The sequence below is a fragment of the Schistocerca nitens genome, chromosome 2, assembly GCF_023898315.1.
Source record: "Schistocerca nitens isolate TAMUIC-IGC-003100 chromosome 2, iqSchNite1.1, whole genome shotgun sequence".
NCBI lineage: Eukaryota > Metazoa > Arthropoda > Insecta > Orthoptera > Acrididae > Schistocerca > Schistocerca nitens.
The window spans coordinates 590776975-590804444 of NC_064615.1; the positions used below are offsets into that span (position 1 = coordinate 590776975).

The 27470-nt window shown below is 37.6% G+C and overlaps 1 protein-coding gene across 2 annotated transcripts in view; it reads left to right on the forward strand.

Annotated features, from left to right (window-relative positions):
• Window positions 1–27470, forward strand: part of LOC126236651 (trypsin-1-like) — a 91733-nt gene that overhangs the window by 8771 nt on the left and 55492 nt on the right. For both annotated transcript variants that reach the window (XM_049946113.1, XM_049946114.1), the window contains exons 2-3: window positions 11432–11520; window positions 19211–19299. In XM_049946113.1, coding sequence (XP_049802070.1) covers window positions 11432–11520; window positions 19211–19299 — 178 coding nt within the window. The remainder of the gene's footprint in view (window positions 1–11431; window positions 11521–19210; window positions 19300–27470) is intronic.

Sequence of the window (27470 nt, forward strand, 5' to 3'; positions counted from 1 at the left end):
TGTCTTGAAAGGAGGATATAAGATGAACATCAACAAAAGCAAAACGAGGATAATGGAATGTAGTCAAATTAAATCGGGTGATGCTGAGGGGATTAGATTAGGAAATGAGACACTTAAAGTAGTAAAGGAGTTTTGCTATTTAGGGAGTAAAATAACTGATGATGGTCGAAGTAGAGAGGATATAAAATGTAGACTGGCAATGGCAAGGAAATCGTTTCTGAAGAAGAGAAATTTGTTAACATCGAGTATAGATTTAAGTGTCAGGAAGTCGTTTCTGAAAGTATTTGTATGGAGTGTAGCCATGTATGGAAGTGAAACATGGACGATAATCAGTTTGGACAAGAAGAGAATAGAAGCTTTCGAAATGTGGTGCTACAGAAGAATGCTGAAGATAAGGTGGGTAGATCACGTAACTAATGAGGAGGTATTGAATAGGATTGGGGAGAAGAGAAGTTTGTGACACAACTTGACTAGAAGAAGGGATCGGTTGGTAGGACATGTTTTGAGGCATCAAGGGCTCACAAATTTAGCATCGGAGGGCAGCGTGGAGGGTAAAAATCGTGGAGGGAGACCAAGAGATGAATACACTAAGCAGATTCAGAAGGATGTAGGTTGCAGTAGGTACTGGGAGATGAAGAAGCTTGCACAGGATAGAGTAGCATGGAGAGCTGCATCAAACCAGTCTCAGGACTGAAGACCACTACAACAACAACAGGTTCGAACAACAGGCAAGTATGTTTTGGCAACTCAAATGCGAATTCTTGGAAGGAAGACGATATTCTTTTAGAGGAACACAATCCAGAAAATTTAGGAAAACGTCATTTCAGACTGACTACAGGACGATTCTGCTGCCGCAGACTTGCATTTCGCATAAGAATCACGAATATAAGACAAGAGAAACTAGGTGTCCAATGGAGGCACATAGGCAGTAGTTTTCCCTTGGCTCTGTTTGCGAATGAAACAACTAAGGAAATGGCTAGTAGTCGTACAGGGTACCCTCCACCGAAAATGACTACTAGTGGTGAAAGGCACCCTCCTCCACGAACCGTATGGTGGCTTGCGGAGTATGTATCTGGATGTAGATTTAGAATACCATCGTTCTTAGCACCATCGTTGTCAGCGAAGTTTTGGAATATATTCCTGATAGGCATATTGCTATCACATTAATTTTATTTCATCTTCGTTGAAGTGCAATGAGGTGACAAAAGTCGTGGGACAGCGATATGCACTCATACAGATGGCGGTAGTATCACGTACATAAGGTATAAAAGGGTAGTGCATTGGCGTAGCTGTCATTCGTACTCAGGTGATTCATGTGAAAATGTTTCCAATGTGATTACGGCTGCACGACGGGAATTAACAAACTTCGAAAGCGAAATGGTAGTTGGAGCTAGATGCATGGGACATTGCATTTCGAAAATCGTTAACTTACAGGCATTACCTCTCACCTCAGACAACATAGTGACCGACGGTCTTCGCTTAACGATTGAGAATAGTGGCGTTTACGTAGAGTTGTCACTGCTAACAGACAAGCAACAACACGTGAAATAACTGCAGAAATCAATGTGAGACATACGACGAACGTATCGGTTAGGACAATGTGGCGAAATTTGGCGTTAATAGGCTATGGCAGCAGATGACCGACGTGAGTACCTTTGCTAACAGCACGACATCGCTTGCAGCGCCTTTCCTGGGCTCGTCACCATACCGGCTGGATCCTAGGCGACTGAAAAACCACGGCCTGGTCAGATGAGTCCTGATTTCAGTTGGTAAGAATTGATGGTAGGGTTCGAGTGCGGCACAGACCTCATGAAGCTATTGACCCAAGTTGTCAACGGGGCACTGTGCCAGCTGGTGGTGGCTCAATAATGGTGTGGGTTGTGTTTATATGGCCGGCCGTTGTGGCCGAGCGGTTCTAGGCGCTTAAATCCGGAACCGCGCAGCTGCTACAGTCGCAGATTCGAATCCTCCCTCGGGCATGGATGTGTGTGATGTCCTTAGGTTAGTTAGGTTTAAGTAGTTCTCTAAGCCTAGGGGACTGATGATCTCAGATGTTAAGTCCCATAGTGCTTAGAGCCATTTGAACCAATTTGTGTTTATATGGAATGGAGTAGATCCTCTGGATGTTCGGCTACTTGGAGACTATTTAAAACCATTCATGGATGTCATGTTCCCAAACAACAATGGAATTTTTATGGATGACAATGCACTGTGTCACCCGGCCACAATTGTTTGCGATTGGTTTGAAGAACTTTCTGGACAGTTAGAGCAAATGGTTGGCCACACAGATTGCCCGACATGAGCCACATCGAATATTTATAGGGCATAATCGAGCGGTCAGTTCGTGCACAAAATCCTGCACCGGCAACTCTTTCGCAATTATGAACTGCTGTAGAGACAGTACGGCTCAATCTCTCTACAGGGGACTTCCAACGACTTGTTGAGTCCATGCCACGTCGAGTTGCTGCACTATGCCAGGTAAAAGGAGATCCAACAAGATATTGGGAGGCCTCCCATGACTTTTGTCACCTGATGTGGTAAAATGTCCATTGACTACATGTCATTTGAGGGGGACGGTAAGCTCTATTGAAAGAGACAATAGATTTGCTGAGGGGTAAGCGGTTATCCGAATGTTTCAGCCGCATGGGTCGAGACAAAAACTGGGAATATAAATCAGATTTTCCAGAACGCACTGGACCAGCATTTAAAAATACCATGTCTGGAATTGGGTTTTAGTACTGCATCACTTCTTTCATTATGCAAGAAAATCAAGAGGAATACGGTTCAAATCTCCAACTAGCCATTCAAATATGGATTATCTACTAAAATACATCCCATCTTTAGTATTAACACATGAACAATATTTTCCTCCATTCATTTCACTGAGATACATGTATAGTATCACAGTTAAATGACCCAGTAGCATTCCTACAGTTTCTTGCTCTCCTCGTAGCTTCCCATGTACGAACCAGTCCAATGGTATCTGATGAAGGATAGCATTCAAGAGCGGCCCACTGCATAAAGTAGACGAAGGCTGCCCAAAACAGGATCAATACCAACACTGTGCTAGTGGCTGTGACGCTTATGATCTAGATCATGTGGTGCTGCTCCTCCCGATATTGCTGTACATGTGTACTGAAACACATCCCTCTTGCCTCTAAATTAGCCAGTTTAAGGACAGAATTAGCTTAGGATCCAAAGTTTCATTCAGGTAGGTCAGATTTCTCATTGGGAGGATCGCTAGTGGCTTCCTTGGCTAGTATGGCTGTAGTTGCATGATGTTGAACTTGGTTTCCCCTGTAACACAGGCTGACAGGTGAAAGGTCTGCCCTGTTATGTCACAGTCTGTCCCGTTAATAAATATTCCACTCCCGTGCAGTTCCAAACGTTTAGCTGCACGACCCTACCTTGCTAGTAGCATTTCGCTACTACAACTTCAGTAATGCATACAAAATAAACCCAGTGTGCCCTGCCTGCTGGAAATAGGATTGTGGGCCACAGGACGTCCTGTGGACTATACAAACCTTCTGCTTTGCACCCTCCCCCTCTGACAATGTCAGAGTTCAGTTAGTGACATCATCACGTGACTACCACCATCTTATGTGATCAGCAGTACCTCCTGTGTCTTCCTTGGGTGAACACCCCCAAGGTTCCCCACTTAAAGAGGCGTGCATGTAAGTTGCAACATGTGAACCTGGCTTGCTCGTTGCTAATTGGAAAATGTATTAATTTATACAGACGTGCCAGATCCAACCTAATCTCAGCACCTTCTATGTGTTAATACAGTGATAGATTAGGCTTGTGTGGTTTAAATACGAGTTCCCATTCTGGTGGCAATTGGTCCTGCAGTTTCTGCAGGCCTACCAGGATCTGATCCAGCATTTACAGAGCTGGACTCAGGTGCCTGTGTGCCACATGTAAGACTGCTCACTGCAAATCCTTTACCAATACCTGAGCATCCCACTAGCTATCAGTTAAATACTGGCAAAGCAGTATTGATGTAGGGTAACAATAAGTTCAGGTCAAGGTATGCCTCTGTGGCCTGTGCAGCTGTCCTGTAGTTCAGTGGAAAAGTCCGTAAAAGTTCAGTGTCCTGTGCATCGATCTGACAACAAGATACGGCAGTATCATCGAAGGCAGAATCAGGACCAACAGGAAGGTGAGAAAGGGCTTCAGCATTTGCATGCTTGATGTGGGCCATTATAGTATTTCGTTCTGACACTCTGACAATAACAAAGCCCAACATTTCAGCTTCTGGTCCGCACACGGTGGAACAGGTTCAGATGGATGAAACAAAGATTAGAGATAACACATACTTCAAATAAATCTAAACATTTAGTAAAACACTTATTAGAACCAAAATACTTTAATATAGAGGCTCCGCAAGGTAGCATATTAGGACCAATACTGTTCCTGATATACATCAATGACCTTCCCAGTAGTGTTACTCATGGTGAAAAAATCCTCTTCGCTGATGACAGCAATATTATAGTCACTGAGAAAACAAGAGAACTCCTTGCCGAGAAAGCAAATGAAACTCTCAAGGAAGTTTATGATTGGTCAATAAGTAATAAAGTGACACTGAACACAAAGAAAACTAATGCCATGTATTTCAGTTTGAAGAGGAAAAATGACAATGTTAAATTAAATGTAGATGGCACCTCTACAGACTGTGTAACAAATGCAAAATTTCTAGGAATGAATACTGATTCTCAGCTGAAGTGATGTGGACACACAAAGCTACTTGCAAAGAGAATGTCATCAGCACATTGTGCCCTTAAAACCCTATCATCAGTGTGTAACATGCAGTGTCTTTTAGTTACATGTTATTCATATGTACACTCAATTCTTAGCTATGGAATTCTTTTTTGGGGAACAAATGCACAAATTATGAACACAATTTTCAAATTCCAGAAAAGAACCATAAGAATAATAACCAAAAATACTAGTCAAGCTCATTGTAAAGATCTGTTCAGAACACTGGGGATTTTAATTGCTCCATGTGAATAAATTTACCAGTCAGTTGTGCACATCCAAAAATAACATTGGTAATTACTGCACAAACAGCTCTCTCCATGACCATGCAACAAGAGAATAGACTCAACCTGCATTTACCAAGAAAAAATAAACATAAAACTCAAAACAGCATTTTCTACCAAGGAATAAATTGTACAATAAATTACCAAAAGAGATTAAAGAAATTGCCAAAATACATTTATTTAAAAAGGCAGCTAAAAAGTACCGGTTATGCAATACATTTTATACATTGAAGGATTACTTAGCTGAAACAGAGTAGGGGTTTGATAAAAAATTTTATACAAATAAATAATAATTATAATTATAAAAATCCAACATTCCACACAACACCTTCACTTTAGGTTTTTTCCTTCTTTCTTCCATTCTAGAAATACTTACCCCAAGATATGCATAGCACAATACTAACACCTTTTCCTCTTTCTGAGCTCAACATCTCACTCTTCATGGAGGGATGCTGACTCAGTTTTTCAGGATAGCAAATGGAAAGTTGCCGTACATAAAATGCCCCAGGGATCACCAGTGTGTGTGTGTGTGTGTGTGTGTGTGTGTTTAGTGAGTGAAGTGTTACGAAACAATGTGTGTGCAGTGACTGATAGTGAGATATGAGTGAACAATGTGGCATTACATTATTTAATAAGTTATTTGTAAAAAAAGTATTGTATACCAGGAGAAAATCTAATGACTGTCTCTGTGAATATATGTGTATACAAATTAGCTTATTTTAAATTGATCTAAATTTGTAAATACTTTGACATGTCCTATATCCTTGTAAAAAGAGATCTACAGATGAATAAAGCTACTACTACCACTGAGACTGAAGTGGCTTAAGTTGCGTCACTAGGTAAAACTTCCGACCAAACAGATAGTGGTGAAACTTTGTCACAACATATATAACAGCGAGCGCTTCCTTCTACATTTGGGAATAATTACAGTGCGTCTTGGTCAATTACTTGGAAACAAAAGCAATTACCCTGTCCTGTGAACCAAAATGTGCGACAGCACAGCACTGATGCTTTACAAAGAAGCGTCTACTGCCAAAACCACAGACTTAGTGGGATCGAAATGAACAAGGCATCTCTCACTCAATAAGGCATTTTTAAGTTTCTGGAATGCATCCTGACACTCTTTGGTCCAAACAAAAGGCACATTCTTCCGGCACAAACGATGCAACAGAGCCACGATATGGGCTGAATTGTGTATAAACGGGATATAATATGTCATCTTCTCAAGAACTTATTGCAATGCTGCCTCATTCCACTGGACAGGGAATTCCTGCATGGTCAACAAATGTGAGTGGAGAGGATAACCCCCTGGCTATTAAGAACATGACTTAAGTAGTGCATTTCAGACTAAAAAAAGGCACACGTGCCCAGGTGACACTGCGAACCTGCAGCTGAAAGTACTTGAAATAGAGTAAGAATGTTACTTACATGTTCCTTTGGTGTAGGTCCTGACACCACAATATCATCAAAGTAATTTGAACAGAATGGAACTTTTGCAATAAGCTCGAACAGTCCATCGGTGTACTGCCGGTCCATAGTGTCCAGCGGGCACAATATTTCGGCAATCAGACATGTCCCATCGTCAGGTGTGCTAACGAACTGAGCAAAGAAAAAAAAAACAGGAGACCAGGGCGTCTGAGGCAATTACACCGGCGCCATCACAGATGCAGACACTAACACTCCAGTGCCCGCTGACGAGCGATCGCGGGCGCAGACCGCAGAGAGAACACCTCACAAGGGATTTAAGGCAGCCACCCGCCCTCAGGAGCTCACTCAGTTTGTCAGCACACCTGACGATGGCAACATATCTGATCGTCAAAATATTGTACCCGTTGGACACTATGGACCAGCAGTACACCCGTGGACTGTTCGAGCAAGAAATATGCCGGGATAAACTAAAAAATCACATTTGCAGTAAGCTGTTCTAAATAGCATTGGAATACGGCAGGCACGGAAACGCTGACAAAGGGTAAGAGTAAATATTTGAGCACCCCTAAATGTGAGTTGATTACAAACCATTTCTGAGACTCCTCATTGAGCAGAATTTACAAATTCACATTGCATAAGTCAATTTTTGAAAAATAGTGGCCTGCACCAAGCGTATCCATTAATTCCTCAGGGTGAGGAAACAAACAAGCATCAATTATTGTTTGCAGATTCACAGTGGGTTTAAATCAACACAAAGTTGAAGTGTTCCAGAAGACTTTGGTAAGATGACTGAGGGGGAAGCCCTTTGACTAGCCTAGATTGGAGCAACAACACCATTGTCTTTCCATTCTTAAAGTTCACCTGCAACTTTCTCTTTAAATGCATGAGGGTGAGACACATCCTCAAAATTTTAGGTTGCGCAGCATCCTTCATTATAAAGCACCACAAAATTATTTGCTCTGCCAAGTCCTTCAGATAACTGCTCAATCAATTGAGTAACACTGTCTTTTGGATTGAAAGAAGAAACAGAACGTACATTGTCCTGAATACAAAGACCGAACAAATCAAATGAATCCATCCCAAAAATATTTTCACAGTTTCATGATCACAAAAAAAGTAAATGTCACTGTTCTGTTACGAGACTGGAATGTGGCATGCAAACTACATGTACCAAGCACTGGAATGTCCTGACCCATATAAGCAGTAATTTGCGTGCAAGATTTTGTCAACTGTGGCGAGCCCAACTGTTCATAAGTGAGATGACTAAGCAGTGTAATAGAAGCGCCAGTGTCTAACTGAAATCGCACACAACATCCAGCAATGACTAAGTTCACCATTTGTTTGACTGGCATTGTACTAGAGAGCGAGTGCGGGTAGAGCTCTTTTTCTGTTGCAAGCACGCAGATTGTACATGACCTGGGTTTCCACAAGCAAAGCAAGTCACATTTCATGAAGGGCAATTTTGTCTTATATGTGGGGGAAAAACAGTGGGGATGATTTTGCAGCAGACTCATTGGTTGACACCTGTTTACTCTGGTCATGGCGCAGTGCCCCGATTCAGTGCTGCAGTTGGTCATGAGGCCATACCAGTTTGTCACTAAAGAACTTGTAATGAGTTGCAGCAAATCTATCCTATCCACGTTGTTGTAACTCCATCCTGGATTTTCCATTGTTTGACAATCTAGAAAGACTTTTAGGTGAACAGATAAATTAAATTAAATTCTATAAACTCAAAAGTTATTCAAACAATATCCATTAGTCCAGAAATTCTGTTTTAATCCATCTTAGTTGACAGTTGTAGAAGTCTTCAGTATCATTCTGCAAAGTATAATATGACCTTATCATATGCAGAATGTTTATGAAAATAAGGCATAGGGTGGTTTAACACAATCTGGAACATGGTATTTATATGTCTGACTTAAAGGTATCATATATGAAGACTAATGCTTGGAATATCAGAAATTAGAACACACAATGCAAACAATAGAAGATTTAATTTTTACTGCCTATACATGCCTATCATGAGTACTTCATTATCTTGTTAATGAGAGGGAGGCCGAGTTGTCGTTCTTCAATCAGTGTCATTCTTCCACAACTTTGACTGCAAGTTTATTGAAATCAAATGCTCCAGCTGTCAATATTGTTATCTTTTTAATCACACAACCAGTTTTTATTCAATTACAGATCATTTTTAAGCATATTATGTATTTACAATGAGAACAGCATGGCCACATAGTGAAATGTATAGACCTCAAAGACAAATGTTGTTGTTAATTAGAGTTAGTCTGGATGGATAGAGTAAGAATTTTCTGTGGGTTAATCTGCAAATAATTTGATTATTACAACAATAAACTCAACAACATAATGTTATTTGTTTCATTGTAAGTTTCAGTGATTGATTGATTTTTATTTTGTCTCATTTGATTGCATTATGTAAAGAATGTGTATTTGTAATATAGGACAGATCAACTTAACCTAATATTGTAAAATATTTAGCCTATATATTACAATATAAAATGTCATACTATAAGTTATTTACATGCATCACACTACAGTATTTTCCATTGATTAAAATATATACATACAAGTAATAACAGCATTTCCTATTATTTACACACATACTCATATACTTATTTCCATTAAGGAGTTCTTTAGATGTTTATAGAATGTCCTTTCACTCATACTGTCATGTAGACTCTTAAAGAGTATGCTTTACCAATTGTACCCCTGAATAGTGAGGATCTTTTCAACAGTTCACAGTCTGTGCGGTATACTTCTCAGCTGGCCTTTATTTCTTGTATCATGTGAATTAACATCTGCATTTTTTCTAGTAATGTACCATCTTTCACTAATTATATTATTGTTCTGTATATGTACATAGATGGAAAAGTCAACATTTTTAGATTACAGAAGGCAGTTCTGCATGAGTCTATTCGTTTTTTATTCCAAATGGAACTAATGACCTGGTTTTGCAAAACAACAATTTTTTTGTATTATTGCTGCTGGAGTTTCCCCCAACAGTAATTCCATAGTGCAAGTTGTTGTTGTTGTGATCTTCAGTCCTGAGACTGGTTTGATGCAGCTCTCCATGCTACTCTATCCTGTGCAAGCTTCTTCATCTCCCAGTACCTACTGCAACCTACATCCTTCTGAATCGGCTTGGTGTATTCATCTCTCGGTCTCCCTCTACGATTTTTACCCTCCGCACTGCCCTCCAATATTAAATTGCAAGTATGGTTCAAATAAAGCAAGGTACACTGGACATAGAAGTTTTTTGTTAACATAATGTGCAAGCTGTTACATAATAAATATTAAAGTGCTTACTTTACAACAGACATTGTCTATATCTTGTCTCCATGGGAGCTTATTGTAAACTGTAATTCTCAATAATTTTGTAGAGGTAACTTCTTCCAATCTTGTTTAATCTATGAATATATGTATGTGGTCTTCCTTTTCTTCCTATTTTTCCCTATTTGTGAATCATGAACATTATCTTTTTTAGATTTGTAAGGAAGTCACTGTGTATTAGTCACCGTACTGCATTATTTGTCAACATAAACCAATTTCTTTCCAGTGTTTCCAGATTTTCTTCTACACTCACTATTGTCATGTCATCACTTATCTTTCTCACTTACTTTTATATTGATTATAAACAGGTTGAATAGAAATGGGCCAAGCATGGATCCCTGATTACAGATCTGTATTCAAATTCTGTTATCACATACTACTTTTTGTTACTGATACGTCATTTTATCCACTGCACTGCATGCCCATGTACACCATACCTATCAAGTTTTTCATTTGGTGCATCAAAAGCTTTAATCAAATCAAGAAAAATAGCATGCATCTATAATGGATTCTGTTAGGCTTCAGATAGAGGTTTGTGTAAACTTCTTTTTTTTTTTTTTTTTTTTTTAACTATGTTGTGCTGGAATCAGAATCCTATGTTTCTTGAGAAATGTGGACATCCTACTATACATGACCATCTCTGAAAAATCATAGATTAAAGATACTAGTCTGTAGTTATTCAGGTCATCTTTGTCACCTTTCTTAGATGTTGGTTCTACTTTGCTTATTTTTAATTTTTCGACAAATCATCCTCCTTTGAAAGAGAAATTTGCTATATCCAAAAGAGGTTCAATTATTTCTTCATTTGCAAACTTCATTAGATATTTTTGATATTCAATCATCTCCTACAGATGTCTTTGGTTTTAATTTCTGAATTGAGGAACATTGAGTGGGATGTTGCCCAAGTGTTGTGCTTTGATCCCTGACGATTTCTTTCCCCTTCAAATTTTGCACAACATGCACAAAATTGTTGTTGAATATATTAGCATTTTTTGTTCTATATGTAACTATATTATTCTCAATACACATTGACTTTACAACATTTTGGTTATTTACACTATTTAACTACATATTTGAGTGCTGATTATGTGCCATACTGTTTTACTTTTATGACTTGAATTCACTATGACTCTGTCTATTGCACTGGCTTTTGCTTTTCTTATTGATTTCTTGTACTTCTTCTGATGCTATTTATATATCTCCATGTCTCCTGTTCATCTGAATTCCTTTACTCTGGTCCTGAGTCCAATCATTTCTTTGATAATTCATAACCTACCATGACATTTCTTTTTCTGACAGCTCATTTTGGGGAAGACTGCATGAAAATGATGGAGTGGTGTGTTTAAAAATGCTTCATATCTCATTTGTGCTTTGTGCTTGCATTGTTCCAGTGCAATCTTCATTCCTCAGTGTTATTTTTCAAACGTTCATGTTTTGTGGAATGATAATCTTGACACCTGCTTTGTCTTGATTTATTTATATTTTTGAGCTCCATTTTTGTAGATACAAAACATTCAACCATGATGATCAGAGTTTGCTGTTTGCAGAACTTATGTTTTAGAAATGAATTTAAAACAATTTTAATGCAGCCAGAATTGATTTCATATTTATTTCAGGTGTAAGATCAGAGAGAAATCATGGAATTGATGAAGCTAACAGGATTATTGGTGGAAACACTGCAAATATAGAAGATTTTCCCTATCAGGTACAAACATGAGCATATTGTTTGATTACATTTTTTTCATATAACATTAATACGAGCATTTAACAAATATTAAGTCAGGAGCAAAACAATCTGTTGAGATTAAGACCACAGTTATAAAAAAAGCTATTAGTTCCTTATATTTCTTTCATTTTTCTACGAAGGTTCAAATAAATATTAACTTAACAAATTGAAGGTATATAATATCAGGGACTCATCAATACAGCTACTGTCCACCTAATCAGAACTTAAAAAATGCAAACAATGCACAAAAATTAGTATGAAATACAAAGAAGGGCAGCACAAATGGAATATATTCAACGAGCTTCTATTAAACATAAAGCAAGAAATTAAGAATCTGTATTAGTTCAAAAGAATATTAAAAACGTACCTCATTAGCCTCCTTTTCTACAACTTATCAGGATATCTAAATTCAGGAACTGGAAAGTTCTGTTACCTACACAGCAAGTGGCACTGTTTGTTTTACAACTGCATGACAAGTACGAACAGGACTCACTATTTACAGAATCAGGAAAAGCATTTTTTTTAAAGAAAATACCATTGTAATCAATTAAATATTAAGCTACTAACAGCAAACAAACAGCAGCTGTGAAACTAAGAAGGCAGCAGCTCTTTTCCAAAGTAGCAACTTTCTTACTAATTTACTTGATTAAATTTAGCTGGCATAAGTGAGAATAGCTGTAAGCAGTTTAGTGATAGTTCACCATTAATACAGTGTAGAGATTAAGCCCCTGTTATATCCTTGACTTCTGTTAATGTGTACCTTGAATAATTTCACATCCATGAAGGTTCTTTTTCTTGACAGAATCTGAATGAATCCTTGTACTTGTATAAATTGATAACATTTTCACAAAAAACCAAAGAGCAGACACATTCAGTGATGTCCATGATTACAACACTAGAAGTAACATGAATGCATTCATCAAAATTGTACACAAATTACATGCTTAAAGAAATTGGTGAATATCTGAGCCCTTTCTCTTCTCTGAAGGCATTAATATAAATTAAAGGAATCAGGCATTAATTTAGGGGAATAGTAGAGATTATATACAGTGTAAAAAATAAATTTTAGTTTAGTTTTGTTATCTGCATGTGCCACAGATCATAATTGTGAATATTCAGTGTCAGTGAATAATATGCCAACATGCTGACTATTTAAATGATTGTCTTGAGGTATTACTTTTTTACATACAATGATCCATATTTAACCATGTTCAATCTCTCTCTCACTGTCTCTCTCTCTGTCTCTTTTAAACTTCCTGCAAACATGTCAAATAATTTAACACATTTACAATATAATTTACACCCTGCATAAACTGTAGTAATTATTTGACTCTTCACCTAGTAGCAGTTCACAAGCACAGGTGTCCAATAGTTGATTTAAGCATGAACAACTGGTTTCAACAATTTAAACTTGATATTTTTAACATACATGGTAACTCTGCTTTTCTATTTATTTTCCCTACAGATATAGACTGCTACTTTGTAGACACTGGTGTTTAACATACGGACACACAAGACATAGCAGTTTTCCATTGGAATTTAATATAATATATGCAATAATATACACAAATAACAAGTTCATTAACTTTACTTTCTACTCCTTTCACATCAAATGCATCACAGTGATTTTTTTAAATAAGTTTTGTTTGTGTGTGATACATTATTTATCTCAGTTTCGTTTAGAGCAGTCTGTCTGAATGAGGTAGTTGGCCTACAAAGGCTTATCTCTCACACTTACAATCACTGAAATTCTACCATGGTGATGGTTGCCCCTTCTTACATTTTCAGCTATCAGTTCATCATGGATTATAGGTAAAAGAAGCCGCATAGATGTTTGTGCTTCCATCTGTGCCACTGGGCATGATTACACAATATGTAAATGGCTTATGAGCAATAAGATTTAAGTAATTGCATAGCATATATAACATGGCATAAAAACTACAAACCAGTATTGCTGCTACAGTGTACATCTCAAAACCACTCCTTCTGAAATTGTTATTCCAGTAACAGTTAATTCATTACATTTACCATAGGGCTGATTAACAATGATGAGGAATGGGTCATTTAAATTTTTGGAGAGTGTTCTAACACACTATCTCACTCCTTTTTGTGCAAAAGGATCAGTAGGTAAAATATGGGCTGTTTTTTTTTATAATATTGTATTTGTTACTATCTTTACTTTCTCAAATTAAAATGATTGTTGACAACGAATTTCATCTGTGAATAATGCACTATGAAGCCACAGGTAATTTTGTAGCTGCTTAACAGGACAAAATCAAGATGTGCATTTGTGAAACCCACTAATAAACCTGATTACTTTTATGGATAGGCTATCATTCCTTGCTAATGTTGTAAATGTAACCGTTTCTTCTGTGTTATGAAAACTTTTTGCTCATGTTGAAAATGGCACCAAAATATTATTTCATAAAATAACAATGTAATAACATCAGTTTTTCGAGAGGGGGAAATGTGTAGTACTTCTGATAGACACCTATAAAAACATCAGTGATTCACCTCCTGGCTTATGGAACTAATCACTCCTTCCTCAGGGAAGGGAAGGTTAAAAAGGAATGTCAAGTCTCTCACACCCCAGGACGAGAGAGTCCCATCTGCAACAAGGATGAGTGTCCTATGGGTGAGTCCCTTTCATTCAGGGGTGTGAGAGACCTGCTGTTCCTTTCTAACCTTCCCCCAACCTATTCCTCTCTCCTCTCAATGAAAGAAAACACTAGTTCCATAAACTAGGAAGTGTATCACTGTCATTTTCATGTGTCTATTGGCGGTACTACATGCCTTGCCACCTGAAGGTAAAAATTGGCCAGCACTTTTGTCTCATAATTTATTAGTTTTTTTTCTTTGCTACAAATACGATCAACATATGATCTATGTCTTCCATGATCACAATTATACTCATGGCAATATTAGCTGAACCTCTACATCGTAGTAGGTCTAGTTTAAGTTTTCATCAGTACATAACAAAAAAGTTAGAATTTTTTTACCCTGTTCATATTTCAAGCTGATACACTAAATTAATCAAAGGTTGTATATTTTTTACTTAAAAATTGGATGAACTTTGATTACTCAGAACTCTGGTAACACTGTGTGTACAAAAACAGTTAATATCTCTGACAAAAATATCTGACATTACATTTTCTCTCATAGTGCTTCACTGTTCAGCTCAGGGACAATATCTGCACCATCTGGAAAAGAGCTATGCTGCTCCATAGCTGAAATAAAATGGTAGCTTATAAAGATACAGCAAGAACAGCAGAGGAGCCATGAATGAATGCCCATGAGATGTGCTCACATGGTTTAATTGGTAGTATACTGCTCATCAAAGACAAGGATCTGAACTTGAATCCTGGTTCTGCACAGAGTTCTAACATGAAACAATAATCATCCCAGCATATACTCTAAGCACAAACAAAACAAAAAGAAAACTGTATCTGTCAATCCAAAACAGTTCCGATGTTGATGCTATAGCACATTACAAGAAATACTGCAAAATATTAAAGACTGTAATATGGATGTCAAAGCAAATATATTACAAGGAAAAGATAGTCGCCGGCCGCGGTGGTCTCGCGGTTAAGGCGCTCAGTCCGGAACCGCGCTACTGCTACGGTCGCAGGTTCGAATCCTGCCTCGGGCATGGATGTGTGTGATGTCCTTAGGTTAGTTAGGTTTAAGTAGTTCTAAGTTCTAGGGGACTGATGACCATCGATGTTAAGTCCCATAGTGCTCAGAGCCTTTTGAAAAGACAGTCATATCAGATAACAAAATAAAGACAATATGGGATATAGTGAAGGAGGAGACCGGTAGAACCAGACATGAAGAGGAACAAATAGCATTAAATGATACATTGGTGACAGATGTGTATAGTGTTGCAGAACTTTTTAACAAAGATTTTATAACTGTTACTGAAAAGATGGGGTTGTCAGGTTCAGTAGATGCTGCCATGGAATACCTCAGACCAGACATTTCAAGTAACTTCCATAATATGAATTTGACCCTCACTACCCCAGCAGAAATAATGTCCATCATAAAACCTTTAAATCAAAAACATCTAGTGGGTATGATGAAATATCAACTAAGTTAATTAAAGAATGTGATTCTGAGCTAAGTAACATATTAAGCTATCTGTGTAACCAATCGTTTATCAGTGGAATATTTCCTGAATGGTTGAAATATGCTGACATTACGCCACTGTTTAAGAAGGGAGATAAAGAAATAGCATCAAATTTCTGTCCAATTTCACTGTTGCCAGCATTCTCAAAAATTTTAGAAAAAGTAATGTACAGGGCTATTACAAATGATTGAAGCGACTTCATAAATTCACTGTAGCTCCATTCATTGACATATGGTCACGACACACTACAGATACTTAGAAAAACTCATAAAGTTTTGTTCGGCTGAAGCCGCACTTCAGGTTTCTGCTGCCAGAGCGCTCGAGAGCGCAGTGAGACAAAATGGCGACAGGAGCCGAGAAAGCGTATGTCGTGCTTGAAATGCACTCACATCAGTCATAACAGTGCAACGACACTTCAGGACGAAGTTCAACAAAGATCCACCAACTGCTAACTTCATTCGGCGATGGTATGCGCAGTTTAAAGCTTCTGGATGCCTCTGTAAGGGGAAATCAACAGGTCAGCCTGCAGTGAGCGAAGAAACGGTTGAACACGTGCGGAAGTCGATGAATAAAGCAAGCAGGGAGCTAAATGTACCACAGCCGACGGTTTGGAAAATCTTATGGAAAAGGCTAAAGCAGAAGCCTTACTGTTTACAATTGCTACAAGCCCTGACACCCAATGACAAAGTCAAACGCTTTGAATTTTCGGTGCAGTTGCAACAGCTCATGGAAGAGGATGCGTTCAGTGCGAAACTTGTTTTCAGTGATGAAGCAACATTTTTTTTAATGGTGAAGTGAACAGACACAATGTGCGAATCTGGGTGGTAGAGAATCCTCACGCATTCGTGCAGCAAATTTGCAATTCACCAAAAGTTAACGTGTTTTGTGCAATCTCACGGTTTAAAGTTTACAGCCCCTTTTTCTTCTGCGAAAAAAACGTTACAGGACACGTGTATCTGAACATGCTGGAAAATTGGCTCATGCCACAACCGGAGACCAACAGCGCCGACTTCATCTTTCAACAGGATGGTGCTCCACCGCACTTCCATCATGATGTTCGGCATTTCTTAAACAGGAGATTGGAAAACCGATGGATCAGTCATGGTGGAGATCATGATCAGCAATTCATGTCATGGCCTCCACGCTCTCCCGATTTAACCCCATGCGATTTCTTTCTGTTGGGTTATGTGAAAGATTCCTCTACCAAGAAACGTTCCAGAACTGCGAGCTTGCATCAACGATGCTTTCGAACTCATTGATGGGGACATGCTGCGCTGAGTGTGGGAGGAACTTGATTATCGGCTTGATGTCTGCCGAATCACTAAAGGGGCACATATCAAACATTTGTGAATGCCTAAAAAAACTTTTTGAGTTTTTGTATGTGTGTGCAAAGCATTGTGAAAATAGCTCAAATAATAAAGTTATTGTAGAGCTGTGAAATCGCTTCAATCATTTGTAATAACCCTGTACAGTTGGCTTTATAACCATCTTATCTCAAATAACATACTGTCAAAGTCACAGTTTGGATTTCTAAATGGTTCTGGTATTGAGAAGGCTATCTACACTTACAGTGAAAATGTGCTTAATTCATTAGACAAAAAATTGCAGGTGACTGGTGTATTTTGTGATCTGTCAAAGGCATTTGACTGTGTAAATCACAATATCCTTTTAAGTAAATTAGAATATTATAGTGTAACAGGAAATGCTGCAAAATGGTTCAATTCTTACATCTCTGGCAGGAAACAAAGGGTGTTATTAGGAAAGAGACATGTGTCAAGATATGAGGCATCATCCAACTGGGAACTAATTACATGTGGGGTCCCACAAGGTCCCATTTTGGGGCCCTTACTTTTTCTTGTATATATCAATGACCTTTCATCAGTAACATTACCAGATGCCAAGTTTGTTTGGTTTGCTGATGATACAAACATTGCAATAAATAGCAAATCAAGTGTAATCTTAGAAAGATCAGCTAATAAAATATTTGTGGACATTAATCACTGTTTCCTAGCCAATTCTTTGTCACTAAACTTTGAGAAAACACACTACATGCAGTTCAGAACTTGTAAGGGGTGTTCCATGAGTATATGTCTAACATATGATGACAAGAAGATAGAAGAAGTGGACAGTGTTAAATTCTTTGGATTACAGCTTGATAATAAATTCAACTGGGAGGAGCACACCACAGAACTGCTGAAGTGTCTTAACAAATCTCTATTTGCAATGCAAATTTTGTCAGACATAGGGAATATAAAAATGAAAAAGCTGGCATACTATGCTTACTTTCATTCCATAAGTATTTGTAAAATGACTCTTTCATATAGTGTTCATTAAAAAATGATGATCATTCCACTTGGGACCTGTGGAATGGTACATTAGCTTATTTGCTTTAGTTGTAAATATTTGTCATGTATTGTTGTATTTCTGACATGTTCTACATCCTGGAGGACCTCCTCACTACAGATAAATTGGAATGAAAGTAAATATAATCTAATCTAAATAATAGATTTCATTCTTGGCATTACTGGTAATTGCAGTGTTTCTGGATCAGAATTTTTTTTAGCTACAACACTGTGGTTCCTTCACATGTTTTAATGTATTTGGGAGGTCATTTACAAGTGTCAAGAACATAAGTAGCCCAAGCCCAAACTTCCAGGGACATAACATTCAATATGTTTCCATCCTGCATTTATTCTTCATTCTGTTGAGATAGTTGTTAATGTGGTCATCAGTTTTATGCTCTGTAAATGAAAAAATGTTCAAGAGTGGGATTAAAATTCAGAATGATAGGATATCAACAATAAGATTTGCTGATGGCATTTCTATTACAGTGCAAGAGAGGAAGAAATACTTAATGCAATGAACAGTCTACCAAGCATAGAATATGGTCGAGAGTAAACAGAAGAAAGACAAAAGTAATTTGGAATACCAGAAATGAGATTAGTGAGAAACTTAGCACCAAAACTGGGGACCACAAGGTAGATGAATTGAAGGAACTTATGCTCCACCTCTCATGACCTCACTATCAATGGGATGTTAAACACTAATCTCCTCCCTTCTTCTCTATATTTAATCAATCTGACTGCATCAGTAGCATACTGCTAATGATGTATGCGAACTTTATGGGACTGCTTTTCCTACTCAACTGCACTAACTTACATTTAGAGAGCTAGCTGACATTCATCACATCAGTTAGAAATTTTGTCTAAGTCGTCTTTGTATCCTCCTACAATCACTCCATGATGACACCTTTCCATGCACCACAGCATGATAAGCAAACAGCCACATATTGCTGCTCACCCTGTGTGTCAGATCATTTATGCACATAACACATAAAATTTATATAACACATAAAATGATTGCATATGTCCCTAACTGACAATTTATTACATAAGTAAATCTTTGGTTCATTATTGGTTTATTTTAAAACATCTGGAGATTAATGTGTTATTTGTAATGTGTTAGTTTCCTGTCTCAATGGATTTGTATTGTCATATTTTAACTTTCACTGCAGAATGTTTCTTATGTTGAAACTTGTTATAGCTTTCTCTTGAAATTTCTGGTGCTCAAATCTGTGGTGCTGCTATACTGAGTGACATATGGGTCATTACTGCAGCTCACTGTGTTGCAAGGTGGGTACAGAATTAAGATAACTGAAACAATGATTTCTGTTAACACATTAAATTTACTGGTCTTTTCTCAATGGCATAAGAAAATGAACTCAAAGATGAAACTGCAGTCAACTGAATACAAAACAGGTATCAGCTTGCTAAGTGTCAAACACAAGGTGTGTTCTGCGCAAAGTGCACAGAATGCTTTGTGGATGCTACCAACTGCTCTCTCTTTCAAATACCACATGCTCCATTGGTCTTTCTCTTGTTGCTGCTGCTAACAGTTTCTCATGAAACTTCAACATACAGAACACTATTACTTTAACTTATTCATCTAATATTTATTATGTTTCCTATGTGTTACTCACAATGAATACTACAATGATAAAATGCCCTTCACCATACAAGAACAAGTATAAAAACAAACACCAAATGTTGAATGTGGAATCCAAAACATATGTGACAGAGAGAATTTGCAGAATGACTATACTGTTTGGTTTGTTATGCGATACACTGCCTCTAGTTACTGTTGATCACTCTATCATCCACTTTCCCAACTGCTCACCAGTTGGTAGACAAAACTGGAATGAGGTCATTTACCAGTAGTGAGGAATAACTGAATAAGTGTGGGTGAAATAATGGTGGAAGAAAAGTGAAGACAACCTTTAAAATGTAGTGCAGAAAGGAAAGGAAAATAATCAATAAATAAGTCAATAAATGCAAAACAGTTGAATTATGGGAGAACTAAATGTTACTTTAACTGTTTACAGTAGCTCTTGTAGTACTTATTTCATGTGACTTATTGAAATAGTGTACAGTCTTACTTCAGTGTTCAAAAATATCTTCACCCATGCTGATTGCTAATCAAGCCTGTAATTTAATGGAACTTTGATTTCATACACTAATTTAAAACTGGATCACAGAACTTTCTTTCATTTATTAAAATGTAACATGAACAATGTAGATGTTCTGTGTGTGTCAGAACACTGGTTAACTGAAAATCAAGTAGACAGTTTCATTCCTCAAGGATCTATTGCGGTGCAGGAAACAAGCAAAATGTTGGTACTGGAATTTACATCAAGCATGGTTAAAAATTTTGAAAACTGGACATGGCACCACAAAGCTCAGAAATAGATGCAGAGTTTAGTTGTGTGAGACTGATTGAAGAAAATATAATACATGTTAGCCTATATAGGTCTCCAAATGGTGATGTAATTGTAATTTTTATTTATTTATTTATTTATTTATTTATTTTTTTACCAATATGAATTAGTCGTAAACAACCAACTTAAGTTTAAAAGAAATGTTTCTATCAATGTGGATTTTAACACTGAAATGGAAAATTCAGAGCAACAAGATTCTAATACTTTTTTTTAAAAAATATTTTAAGATTCTTAAACTTGCATTGCACTTATGGAGGCATCTCTAGATGATATTATTGTTAATTTACATAGAGATGAATATGTGACTAGCCTGGCTGGTGGAAGGTTGCAAATCATGATCCATTGCCTTTAAAATTATATAAGAACCAACTTATTCCAACGAATTTTGTGGAGGCATGGGAAAGAGGTCAGGCATTATGTTCTTTACTGCTACGTCAAACGATACAAATTGGTTGTAAATGAGTGTCAAACAGGAAAAGTAGGAGTTAAAAATGGTTTTGATAATTTTTTAACAGAATATAATGATATGGTGTCCATCTTCCCCATTAATAAAAGTTAGCTCCTCAGGTAAAGGTAAAACCAAAACGTTAATCAGTACACAAAAGAATTTGCACAAATAGAGAGAGAAAAAAAATGCTCTTACTTTATCAATTATATAAAAGTGAGGCTAATCGAGGAACTGAGCTGAGGGATATAGTTCACAATACTTATCTTGAAAGTAAAAAAGACTGGAAAGTATGCTCTTACAATACAGAAAAGCAGCATGTGAAACATACTTAGAAAGTGCTTCAAATAACTATAAAGCAGCATAGGAAGTTTTAGGAAAAGCCATTCTTCCAGCCATGTACAGGAGGTGAACAAAAATATGGAACCATCAAAAATACATTATCATGCTTAAAATGGTGTGGGGAAAACTGTTGCCTGTTGGCATTCAAAATAGCTTCCAGGCATCTCAGAATTGAGAAATACAGGTCTTGTACAGTTTTTGGGGGAATCTTATACCACTTTTCCTGCAAAATAGTGGCAAGTTCAGGTAACAATGATGCAGGTGAATAGCAATCATGAACCCTTTCTCCAAAGTGGATCCCAAAGATTCAATAACATTGAGATCGGATGACTGTGGCGGCCACGTAAAATGTGACAATTCGTACTTGTGCTCACAAAACAATTCCTTGATTATGTGAGCTGTGTGAACAGGGGCCCTGTTATCTTGGAACAGAACATCATCACTGCGGACAAACATTGTTCCATAGGATGGACCTGATCTGCTAAAATCATCACATAATCCTTGGCAGTCTACATCTATATCTATATCTCTGCAAGCCACCATACAGTGTATGGACTATGGTACCCTGTACCACTACTAGTCATTTGCAAATAGAGTGACAAAAAAAATGACTATCTATATTCCTCTGTATGAGTCTCCATTTCTCATATCTTATCTTTTTTTTTCGTTCTTGCACGCAATGTATGAGGAAGGCAGTAGAATCATGTGGCAGCCAGCTTCCAATGCCAGTTCTCTAAATTTTATGAATAATGTTTCCCAAAAAGAACATTTCCTCCCCTCCAGGGATTCCCATTTGAGTTCCCAAACCATCTCAGTAACAGTTACACATTATTCAAATCTACCAGTAACAAATGTAGCAGCCCACATCTGAATTTTTTTTATGTCCTCCTTCAACCGACCTGGAATGGATCCCAAACACTTGAGCAGTACTCAAGAATTAGTTGCACCAGTGTCCTATATGTGGCCTCCTTTACAGGTGAACCACTCTCTCCTAATATTCTTCCAATAAACCAAAGTTGACCATTCACATTCCCTACCACAGTTCTCGCTTGCTCTTTCAATTTCATATCAATTTGCAACATTACACACAATTTTTAAACAACTTGAGTGCCAAGCAGGACACTAGTAATATTGTATTTGAACATTACAGGCTTGTTCTTCCTACTCTACTGCATTAACTTTCAGTTTTCTACATTTAGAGCTAGCTGCAATTCATCACACCATCTAAAACTTTTGTCTACGTCATCTTGTGTCTTCCTATAGTCACTCAACTTTGATACTTTACCATACACCAAAGCATCATCAGCAAACAACTGCAGACTGCTGCCCAACCTGTCCACCAAATCATTTATGTACATAGAGAACAACGGTGGACCTATCATACTTCACTGGGGCACTCCTGATGATACCCTTGTCCCTGATGAACACTTGCCGTCAAGAACAACATATTGATTTCTATTACTTAAGAACTCTTTTAGCCACTCACACATTTGTGAACTTGTTCCATATGTTAATACCTTCATTAACAGCCTGCAAAGGGGCACCATGTCAAATGCTTTCTGAAAATCTAGAAATATGGAATCTGCCTGTTGCCCTTTATCCATAGTTCCCAGTACATCATATGAGAAAAGGGCAAGCTGAGTTTTCCATGAGTGATACTTTCTAAAACCATGCTGATTTGTGGACATAAGCTTTTCACTCTCAAGGAAGTTTATTATATGCAAACTGAGAATATGTTCAAGGATTCTGTAGCAAACTGAAGTTAGGGATACTGGTCTGTAATTTTGTGGTTCCAGTCTTTTACCGTTCTTATATAATGTAGTCACCTGCACTTCTTTCTGGCCACTTGGGACTTTGTGCTGAGTGTGAGATTCACAATAAATGCGGACTAGGTAAAACTAAATTGAGATTCCATCCAGACCTGGTGATTTATTTGCTTTCAAATTTTTCAGTTGTTTCCAGAAAGAAATTTTCACACTGCAGTAGAGGGTGCACTGATATGAAACTGCCTGGCAAGATAAAACTGTGTGCCAGACTATGACTAGAACCCAGGACCTTTGCCTTTCATTGGCAAATGCTCTACTGCAAAGCATTTGCCTGTGAAAGGCAAAGGTCCCAAGTTCACGTCTCAGCCTGGCACACAGTTTTAATCTGCCAGGAAGTTTCATTTCAGTTTTTCTCTGTACCAGGGATGCTTATTGCTATGTTTTCCATATGGGAATCTGTCCAATGGTCAAGTGGTGATATGTTTGCATGATTCTTGTGTGTAAATGATTTCTTGAATGTAAAATTTAAAACTTCAGCTTTCATTTTGCTATCTTCAACTCTACACCAGACTGGTCAACAAGTGTCTCAGTGGAAGCCTTAGACCTGCTTTGCGATTTTACATAGGACCAGAATTTTCTCAGGTTCTCTGCCAGATCATTTGCTAAAGTGTGATGGTGGTAGTTGTTGTACGCTTCATGCATAGATCTTTTCACAGATGCATGAATCTCTACTAACCTTTGCTTTTGTCACTTGTGCATTGTGTTTTGAACTGAGAGTGCAACAGCCTCTGCTTCCTCATTATCTTCTGAATTTCATTATTAAACCATGGTGGATCTTTTTTGTCCTTTATCCAGACCACTTCAAATGCTTTTTTTCTCCCTGTTGATGATTTAGAAAGAAAGCATTTCACAATACATGGAATGCATCTAAATAAATGGGGCAAATCACAGCTCAGCCAGAAAATCAAAGCCTGAGTGAAAATTGTTTTTCATCACAGTCAGAAATTTGACAAAATCTCACTGCCAACTTTAACGTAGGTGATCAAAATATCTTCCCTACAAATAAATCCTGCTACAGCAGTAGTAGAACAAGAAGAATCGATTATAGTGGGAAGGGTTGAGAAAGAAGTTATAAGAACAATGGTAGCAGGTAAAATAACATGGTCAGGACCAGAGAACAAAGAAACAGCATGAGTGACAACATATCCATCTACAGAAACAACTACATCATCAGATACAACAGTAAAAATATCCACAAGGATACCAAGCAATCCAAATAAAAGGTTGTTGGGCAGAAGAAATCCTGAGCCTCCTTCACATCTCAAAATTTTTTTATGCGTGGGCCTAAAGAAAAAGCAGGGACAACAGTAGGTAGTGTCAAGTGTCTCCTCCCTTCTGTCTCAAGGCAGACTCCAGTGGATTCACAGTCATGTAATAACAGCACTAATAGAATAAAAAAGCAAGATGAAGGCATCTCTTTCTTTCATCAAAATGTAAGAGGCCTCTTAAGCAAAACAGACCAACTTCTTATTAACATTAAGGAAAAGGATTGTATAAATAATTCTCATATTTTGTGCTTAACTGAGCACCATATTACTGATAAATGTATCTTGCCATCCATAGTAAGTTATAGTTTAGTAACATACTACTGTAGGGAAAGTAAAGACAAAGATGGAGTAGCAATTTATGTTAAGAATAGTGTAGCATACAAAGCTATAGATATTAAGAAATATGGTGTGGAACAACAATTTGAGGAATGTGCAACTGAAATAATAACTAATTTGTACACAACAACAGTGCTGGCTGTCTACAGGCCACCCTCAGGTGACAAAAAACTTTTCTGCTTATAATGGAACTCGTGCTGTCAGGGTTACATGCAAAAGCATAGTATATTGTAGTTTTAGGTGATTTCAATATAAACTTTATGACAAAAAATAACAATAAAATTGGCTTTGAGATTGCAATGACCTTATATAATTTGATATTTGTAATAAACTTTCCAACAAGAATTACATCCGAGTCCCAAACTATGATAGACAACATTTTTTTAGATGTAAGTGGACATCAGACTTATACTGTCAGGGAGGTTATAAGTGGGCTTTCAGATCACGATGGACAAATTCTCACTCTTTATGATGTTAATCTGTTCAAAAAATAACTTCTTCAATTGAAGTTCATAAGACTAATGAATGAAGAGGCAAAGGAAACTGTCAACCCCAGGTTGCAACAAATGGATTGGTCTTCAGTATGTAGCCTTGATAATATTGATACCAAATTCAACTGTTTTATAAATGAATTCTGTTTTCTTTTTGAAGAAATATTTCCAAAGAAATGGGTCAAAAACAGTGCTTCCAGTTCTGTAAGTAAGCCCTGGATTACAAAAGGTATAAAACAGTCATGTATAACCAAAAGGGAAACTTATGCTGCAATAAGATTATCTAAAGATGTAGAACAATGGGAACACTATAGATTATACTGAATAATTTTAAAGAAACTAACATAGAAATCAAAAGCCCTTTATTATGAGAAGAAAATAGATAATTCTAATAATAAAATAAAGACAATCTGGAGCATTATAAAAAAAAAGAAACAGGAAGAGATACAACAAGCAAGGAAGATGTAAATAAAATCAGATATGGAGGTACCCTAGTAGATAACCTCAAAAGTACGGCTGAGATTTTTAATAAACACTTCCTATCAGTAACTCAACAGATTGGTTGCAAGCCCAGTGTTGATGAAGCCAGAAATGCACCTTAATGCTGTCACTGTAGATGAAATTCAAAAAAATCATCATGTCTCTAAAAAGTAAGAACTCTGCAGGGGTTGATAATATTTCTAGTAATTTATTGAAATATTCTTTTGTGTGGATAAGGGACATTCTCTGTCATATTTTCAATGCTTCCCTTCAGAATGGTGTTGTCCCCAGCAGACTTAAGTATGCCATTCTGAAGCCCCTGTACAAAAATGGCGATAAAACTGAATTAACTATCGACCTACCTCTTTGCTGACAGCTTTCTCTAAAGTTCTAGAAAAGCTAACACCTGTAAGAATTACTGATCATCTCATGAAGAATGGAGTTCTCAGAAAGAGCCAATTTGGCTTTCAAAAGGGCCATTCAACAGAAGATGCAGTCTAAGCACCTGCAAATAAAATCCAAGAAATGCTTAATGAGAAAATGCTGTCACTTGGTGTCTTCTTGATTTGTCTAAAGTGGTTGACTGTGTTGATCACCAGATTCTCTTGCAAAAAGCAAAATTAGTAGGAATAAGTGGTGTTGCAGGCAATTGGCTACAGTTGTATCTCCAAGACAGGAAACAAAAAGTTGTCTTGAATAGCTTACATCTACATCTACATGACTACTCTGCAATTCACATTTAAGTGCTTGGCAGAGGGTTCATCGAACCACAATCATACTATCTCTCTACCATTCCACTCCCAAACAGCGCATAGGAAAAACGAACACCTAAACCTTTCTGTTCGAGCTCTGAATTCTCTTATTTTATTTTGATGATAATTCCTACCTATGTAGGTTGGGCTCAACAAAATATTTTCGCATTCAGAAGAGAAAGTTGGAGACTGAAATTTTGTGAATAGATCTCGCCGCGACGAAAAACGTCTTTGCTTTAACGACTTCCATCCCAACTCGCGTATCATATCTGCCACACTCTCTCCCCTATTACGTGATAATACAAAACAAGCTGCCCTTTTTTGCACCCTTTCCGTGTCCTCCGTCAATCCCACCTGGTAAGGATCCCACACCGCGCAGCAATATTCTAACAGAGGACGAACGAGTGTAGTGTAAGCTGTCTCTTTAGTGGACTTGTTGCATCTTCTAAGTGTCCTGCCAATTAAACGCAACCTTTGGCTCACCTTCCCCACAATATTATCTATGTGGTCTTTCCAACTGAAGTTGTTCGTAATTTTAACACCCAGGTACTTAGTTGAATTGACAGCCTTGAGAATTGCACTATTTATTGAGTAATCAAATTCCAACGGATTTCTTTTGGAACTCATGTGGATCACCTCACACTTTTCGTCATTTAGCACCAGCTGCCACCTGCCACACCATACAGCAATCTTTTCTAAATCGCTTTGCAACTGACACTGGTCTTCGGATGATCTTACTAGACAGTAAATTACAGCATCATCTGCGAACAACCTAAGAGAACTGCCCAGATTGTCACCCAGGTCATTTATATAGATCAGGAACAGCAGAGGTCCCAGGATGCTTCCCTGGCAAGCACCTGATATCACTTCAGTTTTACTCGATGATTTGCCGTCTCTTACTACGAACTGTGACCTTCGTGACAGGAAATCACGAATCCAGTCGCACAACTGAGACAATACCCCATAGGCCCACAGCTTGATTAGAAGTCACTTGTGAGGAACAGTGTCAAAAGCTTTCCGGAAGTCTAGAAATACGGAATCAACTTGAGATCCCCTGTCGATAGCAGCCATTACTTCGTGCGAATAAAG